The 12,590-nt window shown below is 43.4% G+C and overlaps 1 protein-coding gene across 8 annotated transcripts in view; it reads left to right on the forward strand.

The window, feature by feature from the left end:
• Positions 1-12,101, forward strand: part of EBF1 (EBF transcription factor 1) — a 381,503-nt gene extending 369,402 nt beyond the window's left edge. For 4 of the 8 annotated variants that reach the window (XM_001503495.6, XM_005599256.4, XM_005599257.4 and 1 more), the window contains exons 15-16: positions 236-430; positions 8,952-11,151. In XM_001503495.6, coding sequence (XP_001503545.1) covers positions 236-430; positions 8,952-8,983 — 227 coding nt within the window. In that variant the 3' untranslated portion in view covers positions 8,984-11,151. Of the gene's footprint in view, positions 1-235; positions 431-766; positions 934-8,951 lie in introns of those variants that run through there. The other 4 variants (XM_003362778.5, XM_023617310.2, XM_023617311.2 and 1 more) reach the window with 4 other exon arrangements.
• Positions 12,102-12,590: the final 489 nt, after the last annotated feature.

Raw genomic sequence — 12,590 nt, forward strand, 5'->3', positions numbered from 1 at the left:
CACACTGCCTAGCACATAGTAGGCCCACAACAAACACATAAAAGATCATCAACAACAAAAGGTAACACATGCCAAGTACCAAATGTTGAAAGTGGACAAGATCCCGAGAGTTCAGGGAAAGCTTGTGCTGGAAGGGTGGCCTGAGCAGGGTGGCCGGTAAAGGTCAGATCTGAGCCACCTTGTCTCAGGATGCCAGGAATGGCACTGATTTCTCCTTTCCCATTGCCCCTCTCAGTCGTGCCATCCAGCCCCACCATGGCCTCCTCCACAAGCCTCCCCTCCAACTGCAGCAGCTCCTCGGGCATCTTCTCCTTCTCACCAGCCAACATGGTCTCAGCCGTGAAACAGAAGAGTGCTTTCGCGCCAGTCGTCAGACCCCAGACCTCCCCGCCTCCCACCTGCACCAGCACCAACGGGAACAGCCTGCAAGGTAAGCCGCAGGCCCCAGCTGGGCCCACCACACGCCCTGACCTCAACCTCCAAGCGCCAGAAGTAGGTGCGATATTGTTGCGAGGGGATCAGCCTTGGGTCTGCCTGCTTCTCTCTGCCCTTGTCTCTTCTGTTCCTTTGTGTTCGCTCTCCTCGGCCCTGACCCCAGGCCCCTGGCCCTGTGCATCTGTCCTCTGCTGGAGCTTCCTGAGCAGTCCTCTTTCCAACTCCAGCAATTCTGCTCAGGCCCAGGATTTGCATGAGAATACTGTTTCCACTTACTAATGCTGTCATTTCTCTTTTCTCCTCCCTCATTCCCTGTGGTCACCATAACCAGACCAGTCTTTTGTGGACTCTAGGAAGCTCTCCATTGCAGGGTCTTTCCCTGGACTGGCCTTCTCCTGAAGTAGGTCACTCAACCTTCCCTTCCTGTCACCTATGTCAAAGCGAACATGTGTGGGGCTGATAATGGGGAGTGGGTGAGCCATGGCCCAACCAGAGCCCTGAGGTTACAGCATCAGAGACCAAAGGCCCAAGACTTACTGCTGGGAACCAGAAACCCCAAAATGCTACTAGAGTATTCTGGTTCATATTAAAATTGTTCAATTTCGTCCTCATCATGGAATATGGAAATAATAGAGTCACCAAGAGTTGATGTGACCTTTCTATTCATTGAGAAAAAAATCCTACCCTTTTAAAATGGGTCCACCATTTCTTACATTTTCTTATGTGCTGGCACTGGGTTTTGGTGTTGACCTGCACAACTGCATTCATTCTCCCACTGCTGAGTTGTGTGTTGGCTTCTCATAGCCCCTACTTTACAGATGAGAAAACTAAAGGTTAGGGAGGTTACGAAGGTTGTGAAGTTCTGTGGGAGAAGCTGGCTTCAAACTCAGGCTCAGAAATGCATCTCCTCTTTCCATCTCTCAAACACTTCGTTACACAGAGTGGGTAAAAAGGATGTATCCAGGATTCCTAAGGCAGCTGGCAGGGAAATACGATCAATAAAATAATCAGCTACCGTTTATCGATCACTGAAGAGTATGCCAGACTCTGTGCTAAACACTGAGTATGCTCCATCTTATTTAATCCTCACAACATCCTGATGAAATATGAGGACTCTTATGATCTCGATTGTACAGATGATGAAACTGAAGCATAAAGAGAGTAAATACCTGCCCATAAGCATAGCCAGTAAATGGTGGAGATGAATATAAACCCCAGCAGGGTCTGTGCCCCCAACCCCCAGTCTACACAGCTCCCACAGTGTCTTCCTTCAGTGGCAGCCATGCCCATCTTCACTGATGGCAGTCAGCTGTGGAGGTCAGGAGGCTCAGCAGGACAGCATACATGTGTGGGATTTCGCAGCCTGTTGTTTTTGTGTGTAAGCCTGTGTATATTTATTTATACTTAAGTACACATGTACTCTGCACTGGACACATTACATTGATATAAGCTTATATCGATTCTCCTAAAGCCCCTATGAGGTCACTACTATGCTCATTGTATAGATGGGGAGATTAAGGCCCAATTTGCTCAAGGCCACACAGCTAGTAATGATGGAGGCAAAATTGAACCCAAACCATGTGACTCCAGAACCTGAGCTCCGAATCACTGTGCCTCTCTGACTCCAGGAGAGCGTTAGACCATTCCTCAGAAACCTGCTGGGAAATCTGCCCAGCACAGCCAAAGGTGGGGCCCCATAGCATGCCCGTGCCCCTCCTCTAACATGCACTGGCAAAGCCATCTTCTTAAGGGAAGAGGAAGATAAGCTGACTGAGGAACTCCCTTGCGGTCAATATTATTGATGATAGTAATGCCCACCCCCACAAAGGGGAGCCTCCCATTCATGCAAGTCTGACTCTTTTTCAGTGAAAAATAATGCTTTGTCATCCCCAGTACACCTCCAGCTGGCAAACGAGGGATATAATGCTTAAGCAAACATAACTTATAATGGATGTAAATAAGGTTAAAACATACGGAAAGCTCAAATCTGCCATTCTTGAGGTGCCAGTCGCAGCCCTTGTTAAACACAGATTTGATATGAGGAACAAGATATAATGGGATTTGTAATCAACAGCAGAGAGGGGGTGCTTGAGAAGAAAAGGCCCACGGCTCTTGGATGGTCAGCAGCTGTGTCACCGGCCAACAGTGACTTCAGAGGGCAGCCCTTCAGTGAGGCGAGGCTGTGTCTTTTCATGCTGTGTGGACCAAGGAGGGAGCAGGAAGGGACTGAAAATAGGGACTTGGCCCAGATTTTAGAATCTCCTGGATTTAGGGACCATCTGGTGGCGTAGGGGTATATGTGTGTGTGTGTGTTTAAGTAATGAGGAAATGGCTTCAAGACAGGGACACATTGAGAGTTTGTGCATTTGTCACCCCTAGAGTGTTTCTAACTCAAGTCTGCACTGATTCCAAAACTACAGAGACCGTTGCTCGCTTCTGATTAGCAGCTGAGTCTCCATGCCTCCATCACATTTCCAATAGGCAGCCGCACAGCATGGAGCGTCTGAGGTGTAACTCAGGGACACACTTTGTGCTGGACTTGCTGTTGCGGACGACACTGCCCTTTCCTTCTGATTGAGCATGTGTACAGGAGATTCTTTCTGCACTTTCCCCTACCCCGTGTTCCTGACTCTTCAGCGTGATTAAAAAGAAAAAAAAGGGAGGTTTGTTTTTCCAATACTGCTGTGTACCAAACGTCCCTGCTTTTGGGGATGCCAGTGGAGGAGGTGTGAATAGAGAAATTAAAGTCAAATTTACTGCATCATCTTCCTTTAAGCCGTCCTTCTTCTGGCCTGCTCTGCTCCCAACCACCAAACTCGCCAGGCACGGCCCACGTGGGCTTGGTTGGGCTACACTGTTGTTTCTAGGGAGCTCCTGCTTGGGGCCTCGGAGTCTCCCTTGAGAAAAATGGCATTCTGACAGTGGGCTCCTAGACGTGTAACTGAAGAATTACTTCATCTTTAGCTTTCTAAATTCCACTTTTTCTATTAAAAAAGGACCTAGGTGGATCATAGAATTAGGGGTAAGAATCTCTGAGTGTTTCATTCTTTCTTCTCCTTTTCATTGTTACAGTAACACCTGCTTCATTTGGACCCAGCTAGTTCAGAATTGTGATCATTAAGACAGGGCAAGTGACGAAGGAAGAGTTGGTTAAGCAAATTGACCATATAAACAAGATTAGGGGTGACACAGTTAGGCTGTTTAAGTGTTTTAAAGGCCTATTTACCTCCAACTACCACTCTGCTAATTGTACATCATTCTGGTTTTTTAAAGCCAACTTCTTAAAGGTCTTTCCCCAGCAGCCCTTTTGTAACCTCCTTTAGTGACTGCATGCATGTTTATGCACCAAGAGATATGCACTGCAGTCTCCCAGGATGGTGATGACCACGGTCATAGCCACTAACGTGTGAGGGCCTGCTCCCAGCCCGGCGTCTACATTATCTCCTGTAGTCCTCCCAACCACCCTTTGATGTAGGCTGTTTATTGTCCCCATTTTACAGATGCAGAAACTGAGACTTAAAGCCAAGATGGGTCATTCGGAGTTACACAGCTAGCAAATAGAGGGAACCTTGGGTTAAAAACCAGGCAGACTGACTGCCGTGTAAGCCCCTATGCCGTACGGCCATATTATGTTCAAGCCACTGGGTTATGGGTTCAAGCCCATGTGGACTACAAAATCCTAGCCTTACAAACTTTCCCTGTATTAGGGCAAACATGACCACAGTAAAGAAAGCGGATCTGTCTGGGAGAGACTGGCACCAAGCTGTGGAAGTTCAGAGGAAGGAAAGACTAGGGCGAATTCAGAAGTGCTTCAGGGAGAAGGTTGCCGTTGAGCTGGATCTTGGATGAAGGGCAAGTCGAATTCTGGCACAGGGAGATGCGGGAGGGGGCATTTTAAGCAGAAGGATTAGGATAACCTGAGCCAAAGAGTCATGTGCACTAACCAGTAAGCCGCTCAGCATCCTGGAGCACAGGTGCCAAGAAGCAGGGATAAGGTTGAGCAAGGAAGTCATAAGCTCCATTCTTTACATATATTTTATAATTCACAATTTCTACTCTGATTCCAACTGGCTTTCTATCCCAGGTAGATAAAACCTAGGACAATTTACCATATGTCTGAGAAATTTTTTTAGGACAAAGCAACTCTTATCTCAGCACTTCTGGAATCTCACAAGATGTTCTGTTAAAAAAAATTAAAATGTTATGGTCAAACAAATCTAGGAAATAGTGCTTACTGAGTCGCTGTCTTGGATATCCACGATGCAGCTATGTCTATAACAGGCTCTGAGACATCCTGTGGTTAAACAAAAACGACTCTTCCATTTAGTTTTGTGAACTTATTTGCCCACAAAACGCTTTTCCAAATGTTAAGACCCATGAACATCCCATGAAAACTTTGGAAAATGCAGCTGTATTTTGGATTTAAAGAGAAATCTTCTTCTGTTCTTATCTAGATAAAGTCATTGATAAATCCTGATCCTAGATTCCCCAAGTGTGTCTATTTTCATGGGTCAAAGACTTGAGACACCAGCTATGCTCAGCCATTGTCCTGGAGACATCCTCTCCCTTCTCCTAAAGCTTATGTGCCCTAGAGCGTGGATCTATACAATTTCAACCCTCAGAAGACTTCATTAACCAACGGAGAGGCAGCCCCAAGAAGGCTGTCAGCATGCCATTGGACCTACCCTCAATGTAGTGATTTTAAACCTTAACAATGCCCTGTATAGTCTCTGCAGTGAAAAGTTAAAAACAAAAGTCCAGAGTGATTTCACAAAAATTGTCCCCACATACTGGTTGTTTTCTTTCCCTACCTTGTTGAAGCTCTGGCTGGCCAGCCCGACCTGACTCTGGATATCATGCAGTCTGGTCGTGAGTCTCATGGAATTGTCTTTTCCTCAATGCACATGTTCAATTTGTGCAAGATCTGCCCCTCACCCCCCGTTCTGTTTCTGAGTAGCTCATAATTATTACACAAATGTAATATGGTTTCAGAAAGACCGCATTCCACCCTCTCACTCCAAACCCTCCCAGCTCTGCAAAACTTTCCATTTTTCTCTTTGTTCTTATCAAAAATTGGAAACCATACTAAAAATGCATTGCTTTTCAAACCAATGGTTTTCTGAGCCTGTATCAGAGAAGGTGATCACCCAGCTGCTGGGGAAAATGGCAGAGCCACCTCGATCTTGTGCTGTCTTGGCACATGTTGCTCTCTGAGGGTGTCATGTCCTCATGGAAATCTTCATGGGCTCCACTTGGGCAAGTCAGTGTGCCAGTGGCACTTCTGGAACATTCCAAGCCTCAAACACTCGTCCCTCTCACCCACATAAGTAATCTTGAGGATTGCAGCACAGATACAAGAAAAACAGCTCCTAACAACGCGGGAACTTCCCTGCAGTCATGCAGTGAGGTTTCTTTATGAAAAGACCTCTTTAGGGGTGTCTAAGCTCCGAGGCCATGAATGGGAATTTTTTTCTCCCAAATTTACTCATCAGAAAGGGTTCTGCATCGGGAGTTTAGGAAGTCACAGATGAGATTTATGGAGCCGTAACCCCCTGAGATATGCAAAATTCTGGGTGTAAGTATGTGTGGACCTTCTTCTGGAGAGAGTTTCCGTGACTTCCTTAGGCTTGCAGAGAAGGTGGGAAAGTGTGGGCAGACCAATGCTGCCTCCTTGACACCCTGAAATATGTTCATTTGTTTATGTGTTTTTAACTTTAATTATTTGCTAACATGTGTAAACTGGGCTATTTCATCTTTTAAAAAATCCACATCTCCACCTTCTGTTGAAATAATGCAGTGGACCTGGTGGCTGTGAGCAGGCCTTCCTGCACAGCAGGTCGGGTAGGCGCTGACTCGCTGCCCGCACTAAAGGAGACATGCCTTTGGCAGAGTCGCGTCAGTCCCCACTCAGGCACCCCCCTCACTCTCTCCCTGTCCTGGGCCCTCAGGGTGCTGGGGTTTGTGTTCCAGAAGAAGAGCTGTTAGCTACAGACTAGCACGGCTGTCACCTTTGCCTGACACCTTGTAATCTGGCCCTAGTGGAGGTTTAATGTAATTAATCTAACACACTTTTCAGGTACCGAAATACTGCTTAGATCTTTTTTATTTTGAGCTCACATTGGTTTATAACGTTATATAAATTCGAGGTGTGCATCATTATATTTCAGCCTCTGTATAGACTGGATTGTGTTCACTACCATAAGTCTAGTTGCCCTTTTTTTTTTTTTTTTTTTTTTTTTTACTTCTAGCCATCCAAATGGGATGTTTTCAGGACCCAACTGATAATGTTGGCTGGGTCCACTGACTACATTAGCAGGAGGTTGGTCAGTTTTCTACTTCACTCTGTATCATATTGACACTGCCTGGATGGCTGGCTGTACTATAGGGGGCTGCCCTTTAATGCCAGGCATACAGTAGATTTTCGTGAAAGGCAAAGTAGATTTGCTTCTTTTGCCAGGGCCTTAGAACTCCCACAGAAAGGCCTGCCTTAATAAGGGTGCCTGGACCCACCTCCAGCCTGGATGAGAAGTTCCTTAAGGAGGCAGAGCCGTGCTGAACTGTCACGCTGCAAAGACCCCTACCCTCCTTGCCTTTGGAGCTACAGAATCTTCAATTCTCAAGTTAAGGCTTGGATTGAAATACCGAGCTCCCTCTTTCAGTCAAATCTAGGGCTCACTTGAATCTTCAGGGGACTGCATTTCCCACTGATCCCAGATCTTTGGGGGTTTAAGTTGGTCTGCGTTTGGCAAGAGACACTTCCTGTTTCTAAGAAAAATGGCTTATGAGAGCTTACGAAAAAGACTCCAGGAGCTTTTGGACTGCAAAACGGCTCTTGCAAAACAACATTTGGATGATTTACGTGTAAATGAATCAGAAACATGTGGATTAAATTTCCTTGTGAATACAGATGGGTTTAAAAATTAACGGAAAAAGTGTTTGGCAAAATACATTTTTTTTTAATTGAATCGAAAATGTCAGGACTGGGGAAGGGGATCAGGAGGGTGTGGGAGCCCCAGGGCTCAGACTCACCTAGCCTCCCCGTGTCTCCTGCAGGATTGGTGGTAGTTGGGGTTCGCTTAAAAAAAGAAAGGCACTTTCTTCCAGACATGAGATTTGGGAATGAAGAGGGCCTCTTCCTAGATGCAGTCATCACTGACAAGAACATTAATTTAAATTTAGAATTGCCAATAAAAAGAAAGCAATGACTTTCTCTCTCTGTCTGACAACATGCTAAACCATCATTGGGAGCTAAAGATGGCTGCCTCTCGCTCCTGATGTAAGCGTCGCTCTCATCTCAACATATCTCAAAGTGGCCACACTGTTTCAGTTTTCTCACACTCATCCCTTGATTCCTCACACCCGTCATGTGAAGTGTGCCATATGAGATGGTGCCTATTTGATATAAGAGGAGACAGAGCCTAGGGAAGTTAAACAATTAACACAAGGTCACCGAGCTAGTTTAGCAGCAGAAGGGATGGGTTAGAAATAATAGCAGCTCGTCTCTATTAGGTCTTTCCTAGGAGCTGAACCCAGGGCAAGCACTTCACATGTGTTATTTTGTTTAAATCTCCAATAACCCTAACAACATCACGGCCCTTGCAAATACTGATTAACTGCATTTTCTAGCTGAGGAGACAGAAGTCTAAGGAGACAAGCAACTACTTCTGGGGAACATAGTAACGAAAAAGCCAGAGGTGGAATGCTGGCCCACAGGATCCCGTGCTCTCGTAAATACCGCTGTGTGCGGCCGCCTAACTCTGAACAATTTGGAAGATTTGTGATTGCTCCAAAGAGCCGTCCCTTTCCCAAGATTTCACCCCAGCTTTTCTAGGCTACAATTTGTTAGGGGCATGGTTGGATCATTCCAGAAACCTTGAGTGAAGCAGCAGTGTAGAAGACATCCTGCACTTTTATGCAAACTGCCTCCTCTGTGGCTTCTCCCGACTTTATCTGCCCAGTGAACAGTGCCTGCTGTAGCTGGTGTTTCCTTCTCACAGGCGTGAAGATTGAGACGAAGGCCTTCAGATTGCTGCTATGGTACCCAGGCTTCGTGCTAATACAGAGCACAGAGTGAGCCAGGGTTTTTTTGTAGAAATTGCTGGCAATTGGGATGGGCTAGTTTTTTATTTTATATTTTGGAAGTGAAGGAGAGAGGAAAAAAGAGTGACAAATCGAAAATTCTCACTATTTTGCAGTTTGGGGCTGCAACTTTCCCAGCGGTATTCCAACTATGCAACTTTCCAGTTATGTTTTAAAATTGAAATCAGATTTGGAGGGACGTTTAGGATCTTCTGTTCTGTTAAAAACACATACAAATAATGATATATTATCATTCTTAATAAAGTGCATGCATATTCTATTAAAAAAAAAAACTCATTCCAGGGAAGATGAGAGCACATTTGTGGCTAATATTCAACTAACATAGTGGTGGGTGGGTGTTTTTTCCATCTTTTTTTGTTTTTTCTCAGTGAGAGGTTTGGATGCAAAACCATTGACTCTGTCTTCTCTTTCCACAGCGATATCTGGCATGATTGTTCCTCCCATGTGAAAGAATTGCCTTGAAGAATTTTATTAATGAAGAGGTTGGATTCTGCTACAGAGAGTAATGTGATACAAGTCCCAGAGCGGAACTTTTAACTCAGGCCTTTTTAAGAGGAATCACAGTAACTGCAGAGTTTTAAACCAACAATATCACCGACCTTGCAAATACTGAAGTTGGAGGAGATCTGCAAGTGCAGGGTGTTGGTTAGAGTTGTACCTCCCAAGTATGTGGGGGATATATTTATTCTGTGTCGATACAAGCAAATCCACTTTTTCCTTTTCTTTTTTTTTTAAGCTTAACTCTGCAGTCATTTGTCTTTTATAAACCATAAAGCTGTATACAAGGGACACTATAAATAAGACTCCACATTTTAATTTATGATGTTTTTAAAGCTGTGTAAAGGGAGAATGAAGTGGTGATATTTACAAAAAAGTTAAAAAAGAAAAAAAAAGCTCGTATGGGACAGAATAGGAATGCCAGTTAGATTTTTTAGAAAACTAAGGGTCGGCTTTTGCGCCTTAAAGCATATCAAATGGTAGGTAGCTCAGACAGTACATTTTCAGTATCTAACTTAACATGCCATCCCTTAGCAGTGCAAGCTTATTTATCTCTTTTGTATTGTTGTCTTAAGTAACTGTGTAAATAAATGCAGGCTGGAAAGTTAAAAAGTGATGTACGTGATCACATTTTTCCCTTCTACTCAAAAATCCAGTGCCTCTAGACAGATTGTTAAAACTGCATATTTAAACCTGATATTCTCTCTTTTACTTATGTCCACTTCTTCTGAAGCCTAAGGCCAATCGAGAGCTTGGTGGCACACATACTGCGTGAGAATCTCCTTTGAGACTTCATGGAACAGGGTCCAGGCACAGAATTCCACATTATGCCCTGCAGGTATCAAGCCAAAATCCCACCTCCCCTCCACCATTTACAGATTTAAAGTTTACTCATCTTAAACCCTGACGTCATACCAATCCTCCCAAAGCTGACACAAGCAACAGAGCAGGTAGTCCCGAATTGCCATTCAGAGACAGCACCTCTATCGTTTGTCGACCCTTACGTTGTGATGTAAGCGATTAAAGCGACAGGTTAAGTGCTTTGGAATTAAGAGTAAAAGGAAACCGGGAGAAAGGAGAAGGCTGAGACCTCCAAAACATAGTTTTCTGTTCTATGGGAATTTTGCTCTCATTATCTGGGAAGTGTTCTTAAAAATAAGAATTAATAGCAAAGATGCAGCAAAGCTCTGAGGATGCATTTGCCTGATATTTTTTCTTTGCTGTTGTGTTTTTGTATGTAGTTATAAATACTGTAGATTTTTTGTGATTTTTTGCCAAAGTTGTTGTTCTATTTATACATTTTAATGTCTTAAGACAGTTTTTCAATATCACAAAAAGATTTTACTGCATATTTTGCAAAGAAAAAAGCTCACTACCTTTAGCTTGCACATACTTGCAAAGTTAATTAAAAGGCTTTTTGTTTTAACGGGGATTTTGTAAAATATCCATATAAATAATGTATTTATCTTTGGGATTTGTACATTGCTTTCCCCTTCTTCCTTTCCTCCCACTCCCAATTTATTTTATTGTGTATGTTTGCTCTGTGAAAGTGCGCATTTGTTTGGTCACCTACAGTTGTCTTAGCTGTTTCAATGTGATTTTTAAACATTTCATTTATAGTTATTTTTAGTATTGTTAAACCATGCTTCAATTTTTTTATTTCCACCCAAAAGCCATTGTCTATTTTTGTATTATTTGTAAGTTAAGAAGTTTTTTCCAATATATGGCAAAAAAAATAGTAGCATATTATTCTTGTAGCATTTAGTTCTGTAGATTAAAAAAAATGTATCCTTTGCTTTGGAAGCTTACAAAAAAAAAACCCTAATGCTGTTTTACTCTATTAATATGCATGGAATCTCTCCCTTTGGAGTGACGCATTTTGTGCATTAAATTCGGGGGAGAAACTTCATAGAAATCAATGAACATACTTTCTTTCTTAAGTCTGCTTGTATATTTCCTCTGTCTTTCACGTAAATATAAACCAGCAGATTGGATGCCTTAACAATGCAAATCATATTCATTTCACTTGTACATTGTAACTGTGCACCAGAACTGTCAGTCATCACTAACATTCTAAGAAAAAAGAAAAAGAAAAAAGAAAAAAAAAAAACAAAGAAATGGAAAAGCACAAAAGAACTGTTTTGTTACCTTAAGACAATGTAACTTTTTCTAGTAGAGCAAGAAATTTACAACAATGCTGCAACTGTGCATGCCCCCATATGGATTTTGCAATGGTTTTCACTAGACTGTCAGAGTGCGATTTTTATGGGTTGGGGCGGGTGGGGGAGGGGGGTTTGGGGGGGAAGGGAGGGGAGGAAAGCTGATTTTTCATGGTGAGAAATAATAATAATGGTGATTAATAATAATAAAAAAACTGGAAAATGTAAGCAAGGTGGACGCATTGCTTCTCGGTACTCAGAAAGGTGGTCTGAATTTGTGTGGTAAGCTCTGGCCTGAAGATGTGTACAATTTAAAGCCATATTTTGTCTGGTGAGCCCCGTAACTGTGAAGGAACGGTCAGCCGGTGAGGTGTCCGGCTCAGACCCTGACAACATACGCCACCCATCTGTCAGCCATGTGTAGTGGTTAGAACTCTTCCTGAAAGTCCAAAGAGCCTTTAAAAGATGTACAATTTGTGTTTTGTTGCCTCTATTTATATTGATTAGATGAAAAGACGTTCTGGCCCTCTGACCCTCTTTCTTCAACACAAAACTTTTACAAGGAAACGATGTTCCCCTAAATACAGAATATGGCTTTAAGAGGAAAACGAAATAGAGAATTAAATTAAGATTTCAGTGTTGGGGGAAAAATACAGCTTCTGGATGACTGGATTGCATAACATGCCCTGGCCTCACATTGTACTAGGATGCAGCGTAACGAAGTCATCTCTCAATCTACTAACCTTTCACCTTCTTATCAAACTTTTTGAATAGACACACACTGTACAGTTCAATTGTTAGAGAACCTAACTACTGTAGAGATTGTTATAATTTTTTTTTGCAAAAATTCAAGCTGTAAAAACTTTTCAACTTTCACAATATTTAATTAAAGTTACTTCCTGTCTGTGATGGCAGCTCCTAGTTGTGTATTCATTTCTCTATTTCAGATGAGCCAAAGTCCAACATAATGTAAAAGGTCTGTGTTTGCAATTGCTCAGACCAGTGTTGACACCCAGGGAAAAGAAATTAGGGTGGTCCTGGGATGCCCACTTTCTTTTTTTTGTAAATCCTTGGGGATTTGCTAATCTCGGATGCAAATTGAACACGCACAGCGTACTGCTGCCCTCTGCCGGCAGTAGCTAGATGTGCACGTGCCCACACTGGCCCACAGGGGAGCCAAGAGCCCCAACTATTTCCCCAGCCAAGCAATGAGATCCCCTTGCAGTGACTGACTTGTGAACCCAGGATATAGCCATTCCAGAACGCCATCGTCCATGCAGCAAGTCTGAACCAAGCTCTTCACATACAGATGCTAATTAATCCCAGTGAGCCTTCTGGTCAATTAGTTATGTGCCCTGGCTCATTGATGAGGATGCATGTGTGAACTCAGAACTCCTA

This window comes from Equus caballus, chromosome 14 (assembly GCF_041296265.1).
Source record: "Equus caballus isolate H_3958 breed thoroughbred chromosome 14, TB-T2T, whole genome shotgun sequence".
In the NCBI taxonomy this organism is placed as follows: Eukaryota; Metazoa; Chordata; class Mammalia; order Perissodactyla; family Equidae; genus Equus; species Equus caballus.